At 44.0% G+C, this 24264-nt stretch overlaps 1 protein-coding gene across 7 annotated transcripts in view; it reads right to left on the bottom strand.

Moving 5' to 3' along the window:
* PTPRH (protein tyrosine phosphatase receptor type H) overlaps positions 1-20185 on the bottom strand; it is a 212314-nt gene extending 192129 nt beyond the window's left edge. For all 7 annotated transcript variants that reach the window (XM_077259547.1, XM_077259548.1, XM_077259549.1 and 4 more), the window contains exon 1: positions 19904-20185. In XM_077259547.1, the coding sequence (XP_077115662.1) occupies positions 19904-19957 (54 nt within the window). In that variant the 5' untranslated portion in view covers positions 19958-20185. The remainder of the gene's footprint in view (positions 1-19903) is intronic.
* Positions 20186-24264: the final 4079 nt, after the last annotated feature.

Genomic DNA, 24264 nt, shown 5'->3' with positions numbered 1-24264 from the left:
GTTGTGCGGAACTATTACTTAATGCCTCTTGGGCTTATTTACTTTTTTCCATCCACATTGGTAGTTAGTTACCTAGGAACTTTCACTCAGCACTCCACCCTCTACCGAGTCTACATATTTAAACCCTTAATGGTCTTCTGATAAAATAAGAAAAATAAGTTAAAAAGGACTTTTCATCAAATTTTTCATGTTGAACTGGACACACAGTGTAATAGTGGCTGTAGAGCAGAACAAAACACTTGTTTTTTTCTGTTTTATTTTGACTCTCCGTTTCGGATATATTAGCAATCAAAGTATTCGACAGCTAATGAGTAGTGATGGATGCGAGTGCTCGGTACTTGAGTTTGCCAAGGGTGCTCGGGTATTCACGTAGTATCATGGATGCTCGTACGACATGTTCGAGTCCCCGCAGCTGCATGTTTTGTGGCTGTTAGAAAGCCACAGGTATTGCTGACCAATAATAAACATACATCAACACATCAGAATAAAAAAAAAGTCTCCACCATAGCTCAAGTTTCTCAGTGTGTGAGTTGTAAGGATACAGCTTTGATTTCTTGGTCTAACCTACTGTATGATTAGAAATTATTGGGAAATTAGAACAAATATATGTCTCACATTTTTCAGTTAAGGTTGATGTTCGGGAAGGTACAGCACAGCTGAGTTTAGCTATGTTGCATTACAAACTCTTCAATCATAGCACTGTCAGCTCTGTTGTACTGCCCTTTCCCCAACACTGCCTGTTTTTAAAGGAGTCACACATATCTGTTGTGCTAAAGGCAACTTGTAATTGCCCTCCAGTGAGAGCACAGAATGCTACTCCTGTGTGAGATGTAATGAATCTGCTCCCTCCCAATATAGAGGCATTACAAAATTCTGTGTTCACAAGAGATATAATTGTGATTCTTCTCCAGATAGGTGGTTTTGGGGATGAGCAGTACAGCAAAAGCTGGCAGTGTTATGAAAGGAGGTGAGCTGATACAAGGGATGGTAAAGTGACACAGCTAAACTCAGGTGCACTGTCTAATCATGCAGGAGGATACACCATGAGATCAGAGCTGTATCTGGAGCGCCCGACCGTTAAGGGCAATGGGGTACTCGGTACCGGGTCTGTCTCTCAGGTCTGGGGATGTCACGGTGGCCCCACGACCTGGTCCGTGGCCCTTCTGAGGGGTGTCCAATTAAAGGTGAAGTTTGTACGGTGTTCGTGACGCCACCTGTGGTATTCGGTCAGGGTGACCGACGCTGCTAGGGGTCCGCTGGGGTGATGGAATGGCAGCTAGATGGTATACCTTCCCACAGGTGAAGGATGTCCCCAGGGCTTCCCTGATGTGTAGGTAGTGATGGTGGACGTTGTAAGGCGCAATGAATAACGAGGACACAAAGGTTGCAGTCTCTTTACCTTTTACTGAAGACTTCAGCATCCACAGTCCAGAGTACCGTTCACAGGGCAGGCAGAATCTGGCCGGTCCGAAGGCACATCCAGAGTTCCCTTGTCCAGGTGGAAATCAGTAGCCTCCCTACTAGCGCCTGTGTGTTGTAGTACCTCCCTGCTGAGCACCACGGGATAGTCCTCACAACTTTCGTGAATGTTTCTGATGTTCTCTCTCTCTGTCCCCAGATGGTATGGATAGGACAACCCGTATGACGGGGTAGGCCTGGAGCTTATTATAGTGACCCTAGAGACGCCCCTCTCCCACAATTTGCCTCCGTGTCTTCTTAGGTATTTAGTTCGGCAGCTAACTTGGAATCAACTGTCTCTGAAGTAATACGTAGAGTCAATTACTCCCTCGGTGTTCCGGCCACCGGCTACGAGCCTCAGAAGGAGGCTGCCGATCTCGGAGCAGAACTCCTCCCGGTATTATCTCCTTGTGCTGTGACTTTGTTGCTCACTCTCCACAATATACTTCGCTTCGTATCCTTTCTTAGGATGCTGCCGCAATGGAGTGCAGGCGCAGCTCCGTAACGTTCTATCTCGTGCTTGACCTCTGTCTGCAGCTCAGATGTTCCCCCTTCTCCCCCTGTCCGCCTGACAGGTCCTCTCTGGGTCTAACCCAGGTAGCTCCCGACTCGATGTTATCGGGTCGAAGCCCAGTCTGCTTCTCCCTGACTTCCTATCCAACCCACCAGTTTTACCCGTGTGTGAGGAGTGCCCTAATAGATAGAAGCAATGCTCCCCCTGGTGGACTGGAGTGTGAAGTCAAGTGTAGTGTGTGACTGTGATACCTGGCAAGGTGAACTGCTTTAGCACCATCAGACGTAATATCACTCCCCCTGGTGGAAGAGCGACATTACTGCAACGACCAGGACTCTGGGGCGCTGCATATCCTAACACCCCACACATTGCAAACACTAAGCTATTGTGGGGGCATGTTTTTTTTTCCTGTTCTGTTGCTACCTGCGTATGATTGGGCAAGGTCATTCCAGGAGAAGTCCTGTATAAGCTGAGGGGTGACAAGTTATGCAATCAAACATATTTGTGCAATGCGTTTACGATTTGCTGTTGCTCCACTATTTTAGAACCTCATCCAGGGGTCCATGAATCAACTACCTATTAGAGTCTATGTGGCTGTTCACATGTCTGGTTTATTTTTTGCGGATGAAATGGTCTGCAAAAAAGCAGAGACATGTTTGTCTCTGATCCATGTCATGTATCAAAAATAGGGTGTTTGCTTTATTTTAAACAAACATAGATTTTAATCCACAGGGTTTGGTTGGTATTAAGACTGAGCCTTATTTACTTGAATAGAACTGAGCAGGAGTAACATTCTTTGTCTACGAACAGGTGCAGAAGACAGTATTTTCGGTCTGAGTGCGATACGACAAAACATCGGATCTCACCTTGGCCATGGTTATTTTATGGGGCCGTGCACGTGTCCAATTTTTTCCTTGGACTGGAGCGGCCTGAGAAAAAAAAGAAAGAAATCGCAGCATGCGTGAGTTGGATGTAATCAGATTGCACTTGGCCATGCAAGTCAATGACATCTGAGTGCAGTCCGATTTTCACAGACTAACACAATGGAGAAGATGGAAAAACCTTCTTTCCTCTATCTTCTCCTTAGTCAAGAGAATCGGATCACACTGTACTGACACACTGATCAGGTTTGGATCAACATAATCGGCCCAATTCTCTCGGATGAGAGAGGAAAATGGTTGTATGGCTCTAGCCTAAGGACAAGAATCTCACTATGTTTTGGAAAAAGGCAGACCTCTTTTTCAGACCATGGACAACCCCTTCAACGGATAAAATAGGAATGAGAATGTAATTTGAATGCACCTTTACCTCTCCATGATCAAGGAAATGAAGTATAAAGCAGTGATGTACAGCAAGTAGTATTCAGAGTGGCGGTAAACCTACTGTAGGATAGATTATTCTTTCACTATCATTGTTCTTCCTTCCAATTTTACGGTGAGGTTACTCTGAACCGGTGATTCCAGTTTACCATTTCTGTTATCCAGAAGCAGAAAAAGAAACTTCACAAATTCTTAAAAGTTGAGTAATTAATCTCTACGCTGGCAATCAAAGCTGTATGGGAAGTAATTTCATCATAATTGTATTATGCATTCTACAAATATCTTTACACAGCTTTGTTCTTGACTTTTTTGGGGATGATTTGATCCATTTTTGCCCTAGAGGAAAAAGTTTGTGATTTCAAGTGCAAGGCTAATTAATAGAATTGTACAAGTTGTCTACCATTTATAGGATTTAGTAAATGTGATCCCATCTTGGGGCTTTTTTTGACCTCCTAAATGTAGATGAAGTTGACAGATTGGAGCTGTCCTATCCACTGTCGGTATAAATTTACTTTAATAAAGGTTTGTCCACACATTGCATTTTTCAGGCAGATTCCGAAGAGCAAACCACCAGAAAAATGGTAAAATAATGAATTTATGGATTTTTTTTTTTTTTTTTAAATGACTTCTGTGCGCATGTTCAGTCTTTCGAAGTCGCATGAGAAATCGAAAGCCGACAAACGGCTAAGGGCTGTCCCACACGTCCAGATAATTCCGGTACCGGAATAAATCGGTACCGGAGTTATCCGTGTCCGTGTGCCTGGGAACTCACAGAGGCCATACGGGCGGCACACGTGTGCCGCCCGTATGGCGAGTGGGTACCACACGGAGCGTGTGGTACCCACGCTGCATGGTGCTGAAGCTGCTGAAGCTGCGATTCATATCCTCTCTGCAGTAACGTTTGCTGCAGAGAAAATATGAAGAATAGTGTTAAAAATAAAGATTTAGGTGTCCGCCGCCCCCCCACCCCCTGTGCGCCCCCCCGCTGGTCAGAAAATACTTACCCGGGTCCCCCGTCGGCTGTCGCTCCTTCTTGGTCTTGCCGCGGCTTCTCCTGCATGCGGTCACGTGGGCCCGATCATTTACAGTCATGAATATGTGGCTCCACCTCCCATAGGGGCGGAGCCGACTATTCATGATTGTAATTGATCGGGCCCACGTGACCGCATGCAGGAGAAGCCGCGGCAAGACCAAGAAGGAGCGACAGCCGACGGGGGACCCGGATAAGTATTTTCTGACCAGCGGGGGGGCGCACAGGGGGTGGGGGGGCGGCGGACACCTAAATCTTTATTTTTAACACTATTCTTCATATTTTCTCTATAGCAAACGCTGCTACAGGGAAGATATGAATACCGGCTTCAGCACCATGTGGGGGGGACAGCGCTTACTGTAGCGCTGTCTCCGGCACGCCACACGGACCCCAGACGGAGAATGTCCGTGTGAGGTGCGTGTTTTACGCGGACCCATTGACTCTATTGGGTCCGTGTAAAACGTGCGCTCCCACGAACACTGACATGTCTCCGTGTTTGGCACACGGAGACACGGTCCGCACACGGTCCGCAAAAAATCAATGACATCTGAACAGATGCATTGATTTTTATGGGTCTACGTGTGTCAGTGTCTCCGGTACGTGAGGAAACTGTCACCTCACGTACCGGAGCCACTGACGTGTGAAACCGGCCTAAGGGATATCTCCATTCTTCTTCCATTTTCCGCTCGGAAGGTGCTATGATCAAGTCAAGGAGAAAGCTCTAAAGGAACATGGATTTTTTTTCGTTTTGTTTTTTTTAATCATTTTGCCATTGTTTCTGCTTTTGAAAAAAAAAACCACTATCGGCTTCACCATTATTTAAAGGAGTGAAAAAAGATAAAAAAACTAAAGAAAAATAAGACTTGGACAAAAAAAAAAATCTATGGGAAAAACCTTCCAAAAATTGCAAGTGGCAAAACGTACAAAAAAACGCTAAGGAAGTAAAAAAACAAACAATAAAATTCAAATGAAAAAAAAAAAAAAAAGGATTTCGATTGAACACAGCATTTCAATCTACACAGTCTTGGGCCACCATTTGGCCGGGATCGACAGGCAATCATATAAAAATCAAACTAGAATTTTTTTAAGTATATTGCGCTCTAAAAATGATGACAATCGTAATTATTCTAAGACATGCACATACAAGGGACAATTTTATAGGAAGCCAACTATTATTTTATTAGTGCATTTGTGGAGTAAGGGATGAAAAGGGCTACACAAACACGGGGAGAACATACGAACCTACAAGCCCAGGATCTAAGTGTTGCAAGTGCAGAATGCCAATTACTGAGCCATCCTAAGGAGAGAAAATGAGGAGACCTTGTCTGAAGAAAGATGCATCAACTCCATTCTTGACGATTCCCGCCATTATACATTTTATTTTTTGTATACAATTCCATGGTTTTCCCATAATCCAAAAGCTATGATAGGCCAGCAATGGTATTCTTAGGAGGATGGTTTTTGTGTTAGAAATTCTATATTACATAATAATGCTAAACTTTTTTTTGTTTTTCTTATTAAAGTTTAAAAACCAGTCTAAAAAAATGCCACTTGCAGTAGACTACTTTTTTGTTTGTGTTTTCGTTTTTCGCTCCTCTTCTTCCCAGAGCCATAACTTTTTTTGGTCAATATGGCCATGTGAGGGCATGTTTTTTGTGGCACAAGTTGTACTTTTGAATGATACCATTGCTTTTAGCATATTGTGTACTGAAAAATGGGAAAAAAAAATTCCAAGTGCGGTGAAATTGCAAAAAAAAGTGCAATTTCACAGGTTTTTTTGTTTTGTTTTTTTTACCAAGGTTCTTTTTTATTTAAGTGTTAAGTGGAAAAAAATCCAAACTTTGGTATTAAAAAAAAAAATAAAATGGCATTTTCTGAGACCGGTAACGTCTCAATTTTTCGTGATCTTGGGTTGGGTGAGGGCTTATTTTTTGGTGTGCCGAGCTGACGTTTTTATTATACCATTTTGGTGCAGATATGATCTTTTGATCGCCCCTTATTGCTTTTCAGTGCAAGGTAGTGGTGACCAAAAAACACATAATTCTGGCGTTTTTACTTTTTTCCCCGTGTTACACCGTTTAACGATCGGGTTAATTTTTTCTCTATATTGATAGATCGGATGATCTTGAATGCAGTGATACCAAATATGTGTATATTTGATTTTTTTTTATTGTTTTATTTTGAATGGAGCGAAAGAGGGGTGATTTGAACCTTCATTTTTTTTATATTGTTAAAAACTTTTTTTTTTTTTTTTTTTTTACTTTCTGCATGCTTCAATAGCCTCCATGAGAGACTAGAAGCTGCAGTTGTCCGATTGCCTCTGCTACACACAGGCGATGATCAGGTCGCTTGAATGTAGCAGAAATGCTGACTTACTATGGAGACCTCTGATTGTCATGCCAACCCACCGGTGACCCGCAATCATGTGCGATGGGCGGAATTTCCGGCGCGCTTCCCGGAAGCGTGAGTTAAATGCTGCTGTTAGAGATTGACAGCACCATTTAACGAATTAACAGCCACGGGTGGATCGCGATTCCACACGCGGCTGTTAGTGGCACATGTCAGCTGTTCAAAACAGCTCACATGTGCCGGGAAAGATGTGGGCTCAGCACCGGAGCACACATCAAAGGGAGGGAGTCCAACTTGGGCGTATTATTACGCCCAACATCGGAAAGGGGTTAATGGACTAGCCACAGACAAGTAGTGAATCCCAAGAGAGTTACCTCTATGGAATGTCTCCATATACCCTAATGTTCTTTATTAGGGTATATGAAGACCTTACATAGAGTGCGATTAGCCCGATTCTCTCGGATGACAGAAAATACGCAGATGGGACCCCGGCCTTAGAATGGTAGCTTTTCTCCACCTGTTTGCATTCTCATGTCTCCTATACCACTAAGCACGCAGACAGACAGCCATATAATTCATGCGAGGATGGCATCGCACTACACGGACTGACCTGAGCGTGACAGCTGTATAGAAATACATCATGCTGTCATGCTCAGGTCAGGAGGAGAGGTGTTGGGCCAGTCCAAGCACTGTGATGAAAATACGGCCGTCTGTCTGCACCCTAACTTACACATTTCCCAATAACCCGCAGTTGCATACACTGCATAACAGTGTAGTCACAAACCATGGGGCAGTAAATACAGTTCTAACCCGTCCTACTGCCATGTAAAGTGAGCAGTCCTTAAAGAGACGGTACACTCTGCAACCACCGCAAACAGCTTAAGGGCTGTCCCACACGTCCAGATAATTCCGGTACCGGAATAAATCGGTACCGGAGTTATCCGTGTCCGTGTGCCTGGGAACTCACGGAGGCCATACGTGCGGCACACGTGTGCCACCCGTATGGCGAGTGGGTACCACACGGAGCGTGTGGTACCCACTCTGCATGGTGCTGAAGCTGCGATTCATATCTTCCCTGCAGCAACGTTTGCTGTAGAGAAAATATGAAGAATAGTGTTTAAAATAAAGATCCATGTGTCCGCCGCCCCCCCACCCCCTGTGCGCCCCCCCGCTGGTCAGAAAATACTTACCCGCTCCCTCGCTGCTTCCTGGTCTGGCCGCGGCTTCTCCTGCATGCGGTCACGTGGGGCCGATCATTTACAGTCATGAATATGTGGCTCCACCTCCCATAGGGGCGGAGCCGACTATTCATGATTGTAAATGATCGGCCCCACGTGACCGCATACAGTAGGAGGCGCGGCCAGACCAGGAAGGAGCGAGGGAGCGGGTAAGTATTTTCTGACCAGCGGGGGGGCGCACAGGGGGTGGGGGGGCGGCGGACACATAGATCTTTATTTTAAACACTATTCTTCATATTTTCTCTATAGCAAACGCTGCTACAGGGAAGATATGAATACCGGCTTCAGCACCATGTGGGGGGGACAGCGCTTACTGTAGCGCTGTCTCCTGCACGCACACGGACCCCAGACGGAGAATGTCCGTGTGAGGTCTGTGTTTTACGCGGACCCATTGACTCTATTGGGTCCGTGTAAAACGTGCGCTCCCACGAACACTGACATGTCTCCGTGTTTGGCACACGGAGACACGGTCCGCAAAAAATCAATGACATCTGCACAGATGCATTGATTTTTATGGGTCTACGTGTGTCAGTGTCTCCGGTACGTGAGGAAACTGTCACCTCACGTACCGGAATCACTGACATGTGAAACCGGCCTAACAGTGTTAATAGTGACACACCTATCAGGTTACAGCTTGTCCTGCTCTGCACACACTTCTCACTACTCAGTAGGACGAGTCATATTCTTCAATGTCCTCCTATTACCCCATCAGTGCATTTATAGGAGTTGTCCGGTGGGAACAAGCCTGATTGGCGGTCTTCAGTGCAATGGGACATACAATGATCTACAGAAGGGGTAGTTTTTAGCCCTAACGAGGCACTTTTATTCTGTTACAAAATGGTCCTTCAGGTTGGATGCCTGATGGCCACTCCATTTATTCTCTATAGATCTGCCAGAAAAAGTCAAGCGCAGCATTCAGCGGCCCCATAGGGAATTAATGGGACTGCAGTTGAGCATGTACACAAATAATCACTCCACATAATAATGGGGTAAAAATTAACTTTTCAGCTGATCAGTGGGGGTCCCAGAAATTAGACCTCCACTGACTGGTGAAAACAAATAATCGTATTATGATTTTACTTATTAGAATAAAAAAAAAATGGAATAAAACTAATAAAAATGTTCTATATTTGCAGCACAAAAAACTGTACGTTCTAACAGTAATTTTCTATTTATGTCGAAGCAGCACAAAAAAAAAATAATTTCTTCATCGCTAAAAAGGCATTCATCCACTTCAATGACGATTATATTGTTACGACTGCTGAAATGCTGACATTTAAAAAATAAAATAACGAGAATTGGTTTCTTATTGAGGGCCTTTAATGACTGGTAGGAGATCAGACATGGCTGCACTGCACATGGCAAAGACGTATGCAGGACACCTGCGGCTAGCAGCCTACCATGGGCGACTAACATCTGCTGTCAGAATTTATAGACTATGGCAGCCAACATGTCAGCATAGTGAGGCGTGACACATAACAGCAGTGACTGCACAGGAATTCCCTGCAGGGCAGATGCTCCACCTATACCCTGTCACTTCGATCACGGGGTAAACTGGCCAGAAATGTGCTAATCATTAATCAGACGGATCTGATGAGTGACCATATTGCCCAGTTCAGAACTGTTTTGAAACATCTGATCCAAATGCAAACCCATCGATGTCAGCTATATTCACCACGGAAAGCCACAAGCGTCACATTTACTTGATCGGCCTTCGTCTCCTCCCCAGTGAGAATTCTTGTTAAAAAGACTATTCCCTCTTATAGGCTCAGGTTCAAAAGGTTTATTTGGTCATAGACTATGAATATTTGCTAGCACATGCAATCTTCTCTATTTTGATCAATGGTAATGACTCTAATCAGAGTTGGAGTCAAATCTCAGCTTGCTGTAATCAGAGTCTTTCGGCTGATCACAGGTGCGGAGAACTTAATTTCTCCATCTTCTCCATTGTCTGTATCTATATAAATCAGACTGCACTCGGATGACATCTGAGTGCAGTCCGATATTTTATATGCACCAATAGACTTTATGGTGCACGTGACCTGATTTGCGGAGCCACTCGCAGCGTGCTGCAATTTTTATCTCATACGGATTGGCATGAGGAAAAAATACCCAGATCTGTGCTCATAGTATAACATTGGTCCGAGTGCTACCACTCTCACTTGTGTGAGCAAGCCTTAATGGTTAGGATGGGTGCCACCAAATACCGTATCTAACGTCTGAGGATAACTTTACACAATCACCGGCAGGAGTGAACAAAGGAAGAAGAGGGCCAATATATGGGCCCTTTGTGGTCCAAAAGCTCAGATCCCCCTTACCTCTTGGGCCCCTTTGTGGCTAAACAGGTTACACCAACCTATGCATGTCTGCCCGATTTTTACAGAAGTGCTTTATCAATTAGATATCCAAGATAGGGCCATGGTTAGGATTAATGTGGATGAAGCCTTCAACTAGGCATGGCATGAAAGGAACACTCAGGGTTCACTTGTAATTATGTTAGGTGAGCCTTACCGAAAAATCAAATGGCAAATAGCTAGCGGGTTGGTAAGGGATTAAACTAATTTATGAATAAGATGTCCAAAAATAAAATGTCCAAAGATTACCTTCCCCTAAATTTTAAGTTTGATAAGAGCATGAAAAAGAGGAAAGAAACTATCATAATCTAAAGATCTACTCCTCCCGACATAGTCCAATAATAAAACTTAAAATTAATTCATACAAGGTAACAAAGGTAATACTCATTTTAAGTTTTATTATTGGACTATGTCGGGGGGAGTAGATCTTATGTTTTATGAAGCTTACAAAGGGTTAGGCCGGCGTCACACTATCGAGTTTTACGGACGTATGAGAGGTGCAGAAAATACGGATTGCATACGGTACAATGATTCTCTATGGGCCAGCTCCTATCTGCCGTATTTTACTGATCCGTATTATACGGTCTTGTACGGCCATAGAAAATCGCAGCATGCTGCGTTTGTCACCGTATTGCGCAAAAAAATCGTCAATGAAAGTCTATGGGGGCGAGAAAAATCCAGATTACACACGGACCATGGGTGTGACTTGCGAGAAATACGCACCGGTTCTATAGAGAAAAGCCGGCAATTCAGTGCGGTGTACAGTAATATCACACTGACAGAATAGAATAGAATAGGCAGAATAAATGTCTACACATAGAATAGGTATATATATATATATATATATATATATATATATATATATATATATATATATATATATATATATATATATATATATATATATATATATATATATATATATATATATATATATATATATATATACACACACACATTTTTCTTTTTTATATATATACTAGCTGAAGAGCCCGGCGTTGCCTGGGTATAGTAAATATCTGTGGTTAGTTATAGCACCTCACTTCTCTTATTTTCCCATCACGCCTCTCATTTTCTACCTTACACCTCTCAATTTCCCCCAACCTCCTCTCTAGCGTGGGAACTTTTCCCAGGCTAGAGTTCATATAAGGACATCCAGCAGAGGGCGCATCACCGCGACTCAAGGTAACTACAGGTCATTCCCCTGCATTCCATTAATTCCCCGGGGTTTTACAACCATGAGCACAGCTGCTTTAGCAGAGCTCCTGGGTGTAAAATGCTTTAACCCCTTCAGGGCTGTCCCACACGTCCAGATAATTCCGGTACCGGACAAATCGGTACCGGAGTTATCCGTGTCCGTGTGCCTGGGAACTCACGGAGGCCATACCTGCGGCACATGTGTGCCGCCCGTATGGCGAGTGGGTACCACACGGAGCGTGTGGTACCCACTCTGCATGATGCTGAAGCTGCGATTCATATCATCCCTGCAGCAACGTTTGCTGCAGGGAAAATATGAAGAATAGTGTTTAAAATAAAGATCCATGTGTCCGCCGCCCCCCCACCCCCTGTGCGCCCCCCCCGCTGGTCAGAAAATACTCACCCGGATCCCCCGTCGGCAGTCGCTCCTTCCTGGTCTGGCCGCGGCTTACTTGCGGTCACGTGGGGCCGCTCATTTACACTCATGAATAGGCGGCTCCGCCCCTATTGGAGGTGGAGCCACATATTCATGAGTGTAATCGGCCGCATACAGTAGAGAAGCCGCGGCCAGACCAGGAAGGAGCGACTGCCGACGGGGGATCCGGGTGAGTATTTTCTGACCAGCGGGGGGGGCGCACAGGGGGTGGGGGGGCGGCGGACACATGGATCTTTATTTTAAAAACTATTCTTCATATTTTCTCTATAGCAAACGCTGCTACAGGGAACATATGAATGGCGGCTTCAGCACCATGTGGGGGGGACAGCGCTTACTGTAGCGCTGTCTCCGGCACGCCACACGGACCCCAGACGGAGAATGTCCGTGTGAGGTGCGTGTTTTACACGGACCCATTGACTCTATTGGGTCCGTGTAATCCGTGCGCTCCCACGAACACTGACATGTCTCCGTGTTTGGCACACGGAGACACGGTCCGCACACGGTCCGCACAAAATCAATGACATCTGAACAGATGCATTGATTTTTATGGGTCTACGTGTGTCAGTGTCTCCGGTACGGGAGGAAACTGTCACCTCACGTACCGGAGCCACTGACGTGTGAAACCGGCCTCAGATGGATTTACATCGTGGGACGTGACCAGAACGACGGAAGGTATGGGATATTGTTGTTTTTTTATTTTTCCTTTTTTACAGAACGAGGGTCTTCAGGTGAATTAAGAGTCTAATAAAATATTAAAACACCTTGTGTCTTTATTTCATTAAAGTACTTTGTAATAATGTGTGTGTATTTTTTTTTTAACCATTTCGTACTATTGGATTAATAATGGATAGGTGTCATAATTGACGCCTCTCCATTATTAATCTGGCTTAATGTCACCTTACAATAGCAAGGTGACATTAACCCTTCATTACCCCATATCCCACCGCTACACGGGAGTGGGAAGAGAGTGGCCAAGTGCCAGATTAGGCGCATCTTCCAGATGTGCCTTTTCTGGGGTGGCTGGGGGCAGATGTTTTTAGCCAGGGGGGGCCAATAACCATGGACCCTCTCCTGGCTATTAATATCTGCCCTCAGTCACTGGCTTTACCACTCTGGCGGAGAAAATTGCGCGGGAGCCCACGCCAATTTTTTCCGCGATTTAACCCTTTAATTTAATAGCTAGAGGGCCCAAATTTTGCATATACACACTACTAACATTAGTAGTGTGGAATATGCAAAAAAAAAAGGGATATGAGATGGTTTACTGTATGTAAACCATGTCTCATATGTCGGGTTTGGGAAGGAGAGAGCAAAAGCCTGCAATCGAATTACCGGCTTTTATGATATCTAGTGCTGTCTGAAATTTATATATATATATATATATATATATATATATATATATATATATATATATATACACATACATACATACACACACATACTGTATATATGTTTTAACGAACATTTGAGCACATAAATCCATTAGGTGTCGGTTTTGCAAGCCTGCGAGAAAGTTTCGCAGTACGGATGCCATACGGATTACATACGGAGGATGCCATGCGCAAAATACGCTGCCACACCCTGCCTACGGATGACATACGGACCACTATTTTGAGAACATTTCTGCGTATTACGGCCGTAAAAAACGGACCGTATTTTCATACGCTGAGTGTGACGCCGGCCTTAGAAGTTAGAAAAAGTACCAGATTGGCCCAATACAGGACTACTCTGTGGGGCCAAATTTTAAAAGCAAGGCTCATACCAAAAAAAATAAAAATCAGATGAAATCCAAAAGAGGCCAAAAATATCTGAAGCAAACACAAATCCTATACTGGGGTTTTTTTTAATTTATGGAATGGTGCCAGAAATAAAGGGACTTTGTCAGTAGGATCAAGTTTCGTAACTCATCAATATGGGCATGCAGGTCATAGGAAGCTGAATAAAATGATACCTTAATATCTGCGTCACATTCCATTTAAAATAATTTCTGGAGGCAGATTCTCAGGGAGATCTATGTCTGGCCCAGAGATCATAACAGCTCATTTACATATTAGGAAAAATGTATTTTCCCAGGATGTGTTGACCTTACTGACAGATTCCGTTTAAACAGACAAAAACACGCTGTATAAATAAGGAATGTAAAAGAATACAACCGGCTAGAAAAAAAAAAATTATTTCTTACAGATATCATTCGCATTCAGTAGCATAGGTACTGGGGGGGGGGGATGGGCAGAGGGGGCAGTTGCCCTGGGCTCCGTGCTCTGAGGGGGCCCACCAGAGCTACGCTGCTGAAAGCGAATGATATATGCAGCACGCCCATACAATTCAAATCTCCCTGCTCTGCCACCCAGCCGCTATGGGGCCCTTGAGCACGCAGGGGGCCCGGTGCCAGCAGTGGGCCCCCTGCCTGCCCCTCATCGCAGACTGTATCGGCTGGATGCTGATACAGCTGACAACATTGACAGCTGACATCCCTGACGCAGACACTGACAGGCGTCGTGATGACGTCACTACTCGGTGCCCACTGTCCGGAGATGAGGAAGACAGGCAAGTATTGTATTTATTTATTTTTTATGGAGGTGCATTATGCTATAGAGGCCTAAGAGGGTGCATTATATTAGAGTCTGCCTATGGGGGGTGCATTATACTATATAGAGTCTGCCTATGACAGGCTGCATTATACTATATAGAGTCTGCCTATGGAGGGGTGCATTATACTATACAGTCTGCCTATGTGGGGTTGCATTATACCATGCAGAATCTGCCTATGAGGGGCTACATTATACTATATAGAGTCTGCCTAAGGGGGCCTGCATTATACTATATAGAGTCTGTCTATGGGGAGTGCATTATACCATATGGAGGCCTATGGGGAGTGCATTATACTATATGGAGGCCTATGGAAAGTACATTATACTTTATGGAGACCTATGGGAAGTGCATTATACTATATTGAAGACTATCTGGTGAATTATGCTATAAGGAGGCTGTCTAGAGGGCCATCATATAGTTTGGGGGATACCAAGAGGTCAGTATATATACAGTGAGGGGGCATTATACTGTGTATAGGGAGACAGTACTGGGAGGAGACTCGGGACATTATTAAATGTAAAGTGGGCAGGTATCATTATAGGGGAACTCAGGTTACTGTGACTGTCAAAGGGGCACACAGGGCAATATTAATTTCTAGGGGACAAAATGTGGACACTGTTTTCTAGGGCACTTGCACCCAGCATTACTATATTCTAGAGGGGGTGCTTTAGAATTTAGAAGGCACATAGTACCACACAATAGGTGTAGTAATGGGGACACATACGGCAGCAGCGGCTCAGCATTGGGGTGTCAGCAGGATGAGGAGTTTGTGCAGGTTGGGGATATATGGGGACGATGCAGGAAATAGGAGACATGAAATGTGTCTTTGTTGTAATCTCTGCAGCCGAGTCCTGGATGGAGAAGTTGTCATGTCGGTCTGGGCCAGATGGAAAAGATGGGAAAAGTGAACGACTCCATCGGAAAGAACGTCAGCGGTAGGTCACTATCTATAACTGTACTGTAATCTCTTATATGTTCTGCAGCACTGGTATCTACCACTGACCATATAACGGTAATATCAGTGTTGGTCTTTGTATAGAGATCATTTTCAGTAACAGCGCTGTCGTCTGCTGAGGTTCTCCTACATCCACTATTAGGCCGGAGACACACTGCTGCGAGATACGGCCGAGTCTCGCTGGTTAAAAGCAAGCTGTGGCACCTGCACTCCGGAGCGGAGCGTGCAGCTGCATAGCAATACATGGAGCTGCACGCTCCGCTCCGGAGTGCCGGTGCCACAGCTTGCTTTTAACCAGCGAGACTCGGCCGCATCTCGCAGCAGTGTGTCTCCGGCCTTAGGGTGCATACCCCAGTTGTAATCAAGGTTACCTGGTTAGAGGCCCACTCAGTTTCCCCCACTTCATGTGAACCAAAACACTACACCTCTGAGTGAACTTCATTGTGTATAGAAGATAAACATTTCTAACCAACACTGAATTTGTAATGTATAGCAGCTTGCTGTGTACACTGTATTTGGACCGAAAGCTGCTAATTAGTGAAGGGGCAAAGTTGGACTAGGAGACACGAAACCAGGAGCCTTGTAGTGATAATCTCCTGCTGATAAAACACCAATTTTATTGAAACAAGAAAGCATAGTCAAGTAAGTGATACATTGCTGGAATTAGGCTCTCTGCCTCTAAGTCATGTGGCTCTCAGTTTACATAGCAAAAGCCTGATGTTGCATTCCCTTTATTACATGCAGATTTATTGCAGATATATAATGAATTTCAATGTGGACTTTGATCCCAGCTCAAGTCACATTTTTAAAAGTTAAGTGCATGTCTAAAGAAAAGAGGGATGCCTAAGCCAACTGGGCTGGTAGGGGTGCAGTCCCTAATACAACAGGTGACATATGAGACATTCATACAGACATTGCTTAAAATAATGACACAACAGTGTCTCGTAATGGACAAATCTGTCTCAATATGTCCTCGGTAACTCCATTTCCTACCATTGCACCCCTCTGGATGATGTCACTTACTCGTCAGACAATATCATTATGTGAAACTGAAAACTGAATCTACATCCTTCGTCTGTTTTATGCACCTTAACACAACTAGATGTCAACTTATTGCAGTCATACCTCTAAAGAATTACATTGTATATATCACGTATAGTATATACGATTCACATTGGGTCTCATCATAAACTTAAGGATTAGAGAAGAAGGAACTGAAAACAGAAATGAAAGCAGCACGTAGGGCTGTCCGTAAAATTCATAGAAAGATGTAGAAATGTGTACGTGTTTTCTCATTGCCGACCTGAATTTTTCTCTTTTTGGAAAGCTATACTAACTTTAATTAATGATAACGGTGATAAGTCATACTTTGGGCACAGTCAGTCACATAAATCGGAAGAAGATTGGAAAGCAATGAACGGACTGGCTGGAGGCTCTCCCGAGCGTGACAGCTTCATGTATTTCTATGGAGTCGTCACACTCTGGTCGGGAGAGCAGCCAGCCAGTTTGTGCACCGAGTTCCAATTTCCTTCCCATTTATATGACTGTCTGACTGTGCCATTCTATAGCTCAATATACTCATGAACTCATTACAAACATTTAAAGGGAACCTGTCACCTGAATTTGGCGGGACCTTTTTTCAGTCCGATGGGCGGTGTTTTCGGGTGTTTTATTCACCCCTTCCTTTCCTGCTGTCTGCACGTTGGCCGCAATATTGGCTTGAAGTTGATTCGCTGTCCTCCGTAGAACACGCCTGCCCAAGGCAATCTTGCCTTGCGCACGCACAGTATGCTTTGCCCAACTGCGGGCAAAGCCGAAAAGCATTTGTGCGCATGCGCCGGCGCACTATGTCCCGGAAGTATTTTGCTGTGTTCCAGGACATGCGCACTATGTCCCGGAAGTATTTTGCTGTGTTCCAGGACATAGTGCGCCGGTGCATGCACACTAATGCTTTTTGGCTTTGCCCACAGTTGGGCAAAGCATACTGCGCGTGCGCAAGGCAAGATTGCCTTGGGCAGGCGTGTTCTACGGAGGACAGCGAATCAACTTCAAGCCAATATTGCGGCCAGCAGGAAAGGAAGGGGTGAATAAAACATCCGAAAACACCGCCCATCGGACCGAAAAAAGGTCCCGCCAAATTCAGGTGACAGGTTCCCTTTAAGCTAAATTCACACGTGAGAGATTTTTCCCCCTTCACAAAAAACAGGCTGTTTTACGTCAATGTGCTGGATCAGACTTATTGGTTTATTAGGATCAGTGTGTCAGATTGTCTCATATGTAAAAAAACTAAACAAAACTGATGGAGCAATCAGTCAGCACATGATTTCCTCTGTGCGCTGTCCATTTTTTATTTATTTTTTCCTCTAATCCGTTCACTTGAATGGGCGATTCCGATCCTCAAATTGTGCCAGATTTGAAACATACAGACGCACCGTACATAAATGAGAAACTGATGTGTAACCTGTAAATTATGTTCTGCTCTATACCAGCAGCTTCATGGACACTAATCTTACAGAATATTTAGGATTTTACAGAGACTTTCCCCTTCTTCGACCAATTGAAGACAACCTAGCACTATATGCATCCCTCATGCCATCACTATCACCCCTGGGGTCCCGGACCTGTGGGTCATGGTTGTGCCACTGTCAACAGTATTTGTGTCTACAAGGGGCATTATCACTTTATGGCCACATTCACACATTGAGTATTTTATGAGTTTTTTACCTCAGCATTTGTGGGTGGGTGATAAATACACAAATGGTGACATGTTTCTATTATACTTTTCCTCTGATTGTTCCACTCCTATTTTTAGCTTACAAATACTGAGGTAAAATACTGACCAAATGCTGAATGTGTGAACGTGGCTTAAAATTGGCATTAAAGGCATTAAAGGGCCGTTTGAGTGGCATCATTACTTCATAAGCAGCACTCATGCCATTACTACTTTGCTACCAGGCACTCGGGGCATTTTTACTCAATTAGGTTATGTTCACACCAGTGGCGTAACTGGAAAATTATAGTTATGCCCCTGGTTCACATGGTGAGCTTTTGATGTTGCAGATTTTCTGCTCCTATTAGGGCCTGTGCACAAATTGCGGAGCTTTTTTTTCTGCTCACTTTTGTCACAAAACCTGAAGGGTTTCCTGATGCCAGCAAAGTGAATGACAATCCTAAAGTCTCATGCACACATTGCTTTTTTGAGACTTGCAGATATTAATTTGCTGTATGTTAATTCTTTGATGAGACCACGTTCACGCGTTGAGTATTTGGTGACTTTTTTACCTCAGGATTTGTAAGTCACAACCAGGAGAGGAACAATCAGAGGAAAAATATAATAGAAACACGTCGCCACTTTTGAATTTTTTCACCCACTCCTGGCTTTGGCTTACAAATACTGAGGTAAAAAAAATCACCAAATAATCACGTGTGTATGTGGCCTGAGCTTTTTTTGTTGCAGATTTCACTCATACTAATGAATAATGACAATTTTTTCACCAAAAACACATAAAAACGCAGCAAAAGCACATTATATGGTGCATTTTTCTGCCAAGAGATGCAGACATTTCTGCACCAAATAGTCAGTGTGTGCACATACCCTGATATAAATTAGGTTACGTGCATTTTTTAACGATTTTTTTAATATATGCATTTTTATCGCATTTTTAACTCTTGTTGGTCTGTCATCCTTTAACTAAAGCTGATTTGCTTTTCAATACTTCATGGTATTTTTCTTTGCTAAACTTTATGTGTGGATTACGGTACATGCAATTTTTGCTGCGTATTCCATACCTCATTCAAGTCTATGGGGAAAATTTGCAAATAAAAAGCCATATTTACTGAGATATTAACGTGTTGCAGATATCAAAATCGCAGAATCGGGTCATTTTGCGCAGAATTTTTTTTAAAAACCCCACACAGTGGGCAAGAGATTTCTAGAAATCCAGTCTACTTAGCTAGAAATGGAAAGAAAAATAATTTTATATATATATATATATATATATATATATATATATATATTTATTTATATTGCACCAAACACTCATTGTGGGAACTGTAGCCTAACAGGACTTACCTCTCATGGTAAGAAAGAATGGGGACCACGGTCTTGTTCTACTGCATGTAATCACTAAACATGTCATCTTTTCTATATTATGTCTGCTGGACGTCATAGGATTAAAAAAATGCAGATGCTTATATGACAGTATGATTTATACACTTACACAGCGTTTCACCATATGCCGCACAATGGCCGACAATTGACAAGAAGCCTTATCGATAGACCATAAATGTCTCACATTACTTCTACGTATATGGCGGACATACATGCACCATTTTAGAGATATTTCGCGAAGCCGACAGTTTGTATTTATGAGTGTAACACGTTTCCCTTCTCGACAAGTTGCTGTGGGACTAATAATTCCAGCAGAGATGGCAGGTTTTCAAGAATTGGTCGGTACTCACCAGTAGCAGAGATGGCAGGTTGTATCGCCCCGGGATGATGTAGTGAAGCGCCATTGGGGCATTGAGATTCTGCTTAGGACAGAACACCTGAGCGGTCCCCGGAGGACTCGGCTACACCTGCCGTGCTAGGGTCCAGAGGTCACAATCAGCACCCGCTCCTGTCACTTGCTCATTGTCACTCAGAATGAAGTTGGGACTTGTTAGATCTTTGTACTTTTAGAGCAACAGGGAAGTGAGACAGTGAAATCACACATAGCAGCGGCGGCCGCCGTCACACGATTCCCCTCCTCTCTCCAAGGCAGGACTTTAACCTTTTATTCTTCTATTTGAATGGCCACCTCCCTGAGCACAGTAGGAAGTTGCATCCTACACCGAGTTAATAACTGAGTTCACTGAGCAAACACAGCTCTACTACAAATAACACTCGCCCTAATTCCACATACAAGCACAGATAAAATGAGAATTCAAAGTGTGAGTTACATGGAGCACCCCCCCGCTGCAGGTGTCTCATATTCTTCCTGACACACACCAGCCTGCTGAAGGTTTTAATCTCTCTCTTCCCTCTCATATAACAGCTTCCCTTTATCATTAAAGGGATTTCCAGGGTTAGAAAAAACATGACTACATTCTTCCTAAAACAGCGCCACACCTGTTTTCAGGTTGTGTGAGGTATTGCGGCTTTAATAAAGTGCATAGTTGTAATGCCACGCATAACCTATAGGCAAGTGCAGCCTTGTTTCTGGAAGAAAGCAGCCATTTTTTTTTTAGAACTCTTCTTAACTCCTTAGTGACTGAGCCCATTTTGACCTTAATGACCAGGCAAAAAATTTTCAATCTGACCACTGTCCCTTTATGTGGTTATAACTCTGGAATGCATCAACGGATCCCACTGATTCTGAGACTGTTTTTTCGTGACATATTGTACTTCATGAGGACATTTGTTTGATATGACTTTTATTTGCGAAAATATCGAAAATTTGGCGAAAATTTCGCAATTTGGAAACACAATTTTTGAAACATATTTTTTTTTTTGTTAGGAAGTAACTTTGGGGGACCTATATGACAGAAAATATCCAAAAGTGACAGCATTCTAAAAACTGTACCCATAAATTTTGTTGGTACCATTTTGGGGTACATAGTATTTTTTATTGCTTTTTATTCAGATTTTTCCGACACAGAATGAACAAAAACCAGCAATTCAGTTATTGTTTTTATGGGGGGAAGGGGGTTTGCGCTGTTCTCCAAGTGATAAAAGTGATACATTGATTTGTTCATTGGGTCAGTACGATTACAGCGATACCAGATTTATATATTTTTTTTATGATTTGCTCTTTTTACACACTAAAAACAATTTTAGTGATTTGTGTGAACTTTTTTGTGTTTTTTTCGAATTTTTCACAGAGGGTATTTCATTTTTTTACTTAGTCATACTGTGGAACATGTATAATCTTTACTTTGATCTGTGGTCTCACACACTGGAGTACTCGTGTACAGCAGTGCATGAGACGGTCAGTGACTCACTGACACAGCCTGTTAGAGCCAACTTATGGCTGAATCTCACAGGCCACATACCCTGGGGGTCATCACATGACCTCAGGGTACCATGGTAACCATTGGTACCGGCCATAGTAATAAAATTAACAAATTGACCCTTTGACTTAGGCTACTTTCACACTAGCGTTGTTTGCTGTATGTCGGAATGCGCCGTTCTGGAGAAAAAAACGTATCCTGCAAAGTTGTCCACAGGATGCGTTTTTTCTCCATAGGCTTGCATTAGCGACGTGTGACCATACGTCGCATCCGTCGTGCGACGGATGCGTCGTGTTTTCGCGGACCGTCGGCACAAAAAAAGTTACATGTAACTTTTTTGGTGCGTCGTGTCCGCCATTTCCGACCGCGCATGCGCGGCCGGAACTCCACCCCCTCCTCCCCGGACATTACAATGGGGCAGCGGATGCGTTGAAAAACTGCATCCGCGGCCCCGTTGTGCTTAATTAACACACTGTCCGTCGGTACGTCGGGCCGTTGCAACGGCCCGTACCGACGGACTAGTGTGAAAGTAGCCTTACATGGATGTAACTGTTTATCCTCTCCAGGGTCAGGTGCTGAGCCCGTTCCATGCATGTCAAGCGGTGAGTAACCCCTTTCTGACCTCAGACAGGATAGTACGTCCGATGACAGAACCCCCGCTTTGAGGTGGGCTCTGGCGGTGAGCCCACATCAAAGCCGCGACATGTCAGCTGTTTTGTACAGCTGACATGTGCCCGCAATAGCGACGTATGGAATCGCGATTCACCCGCCGCTATTAACTAGTTAACGCTGACAGCTGCATTTAACTAGCGCTTCCAGCCATCTGGCCGCAATGCTTGCATCGCTAACCCCCGTCACATGATCGTGGGTCAGCGACATGACACCCAGAGGTCTCCTTGAGATCTCTATGGTTGTTGATTCCGGATTGCTATGAGCGCCAACCACAGGGTGGCGCTCATAGCAGGTCTGCAATTCTACTATATAGGAGCGATCTGAGCTTTGCTCCTATGCAGCAGAGGCGATCGAGTTGTGCCAGCTTCTCATTCAGATGTTAGTTTTATTGACTTATGAAAAAGATGGACCGAGTTTAATCAGTGATTTTCACCAGAGATTGGTCAGACTTTCAGCATTTTTTTTCACTGATGAGGAAAATAAGTTTCTCCATCTTCTCCTATCAGTGAAAAACAGACAGCAAACGGCCTATGGGGAAAAAAAAACTAACATGTGAATAGCCCCATAGATTGCTATAGGTACACGTACTATCCATTAAAAAAATGGATAGTACTAATAAGGCCGGGGTCACACTTGCGAGAAACTCGCACGAGTCTCTCGCATCAATGCCCGGCATTGCCGCCGGCACTCGGGAATGGAGTGTGCGGCTGCATGTATTTCTATGCAGCTGAACGCTCCGGTCCCGAGAGCCGGGGCGGCAGTGCCAGGTATTGATGCGAGAGTCTTGCATTATTATTATTATTATTATTATTATTATTTATTGTTATAGTGCCATTTATTCCATGGAGCTTTACATGTGAGGAGGGTTATACATAATAAAAACAAGTACAATAGTCTTGAACAATACAAGTCATAACTGGTACAGTAGGAGAGAGGACCCTGCCCGCGAAGGCTCACAATCTACAAGGGATGGGTGAGAAAACAGTAGGTGAGGGTAGAGCTGGTCATGCAGCGGTTTGGTCGATCGGTGGTTACAGCATCATGCTGAACCACGGTGTTTGTCGCGCTGTCATGCACATGACAGCATAACAAACACCTGGTGTTTGGGGGGCTGAACCTAAACAGTAGCAGGGACTTCCTGATGAAGTGTGTGTTTGGTGTCCATTCCCGAACAGTAGGTCATAGGTACGGATGCTAAACATTACTGTTCGGGATCGCCCATCTCTATTTAGAACTCTGAAAGGTAAAGGGCCAAAGCAGGACAGAGTACATGAGACAAAGAGAGTGCCCCAGGCAGGAGTTACAGAGCATAAGGGACAGAGAAGATAAGTAACATGTGTGTTACTGGCAATGCTACATTGATGATTTATTTTTCGTTTGGACAGGGACGCCAGAAGAATGTCAGGAATTTATTGATGGCTTAAACAACAATTCACACAACATAGTCCTGACCTACTCTATGTCTCCATCTTCACTGACTTTCCTGGACCTCAAGGTGACAGTAGGAGATGGGTTGCTTTCTACCAGCCTATATCGCAAGCCTACAGCTACAAACTCTCTCCTAGAATACCGCAGTTTCCATCCAGTGCATACCAGGAGAGGGGTGCCCATTGGACAGTTCCTGAGAACCAGAAGGAACTGCACTGGAGATGATGATTTCCGTCATGAGGCACTTTTGTTGACCAAACGATTCAAAACAAGGAAGTATCCGAAGAAATGCATTTCAGCGGCCTATCAACTGGCGAAGGCTCACATGCAAGTATCTTTGCTATCTACCCACATCAAACCACGTGATTCCAAACCTCGGTTTATTACTAGATTTAACATTCATTGGCCACAGGTAAGGGATATTCTTCAGAGACATTGGGGCATTTTGACCACGGATCTTCAGACCTCCAACATTATCAGTGAACGAGCCTTACTTACGGCCAGAAGAGCTCCCAATCTTAGTGATCTCCTAACCAGAAGTCACTGCACCAGACAAACCAGAAAACTTCATTGTGGCATAGTCTTAAAGGGTTCATTTGCATGTGGAGACTGTAATATTTGTACCCACATGCATTCTAATAGAGACTTCTTTGTTAACCCTAGGGATGGAACAAGACACACTCTGAAAACTTATATCAACTGCGAGACAAATTGTGTTATTTATGCCTTAA

This window comes from Ranitomeya variabilis, chromosome 4 (assembly GCF_051348905.1).
Source record: "Ranitomeya variabilis isolate aRanVar5 chromosome 4, aRanVar5.hap1, whole genome shotgun sequence".
NCBI classification, from domain to species: domain Eukaryota; kingdom Metazoa; phylum Chordata; class Amphibia; order Anura; family Dendrobatidae; genus Ranitomeya; species Ranitomeya variabilis.
Note: the sequence above shows the minus strand (reverse complement) of the source record. Positions and strands in the feature narration are given on the sequence as shown.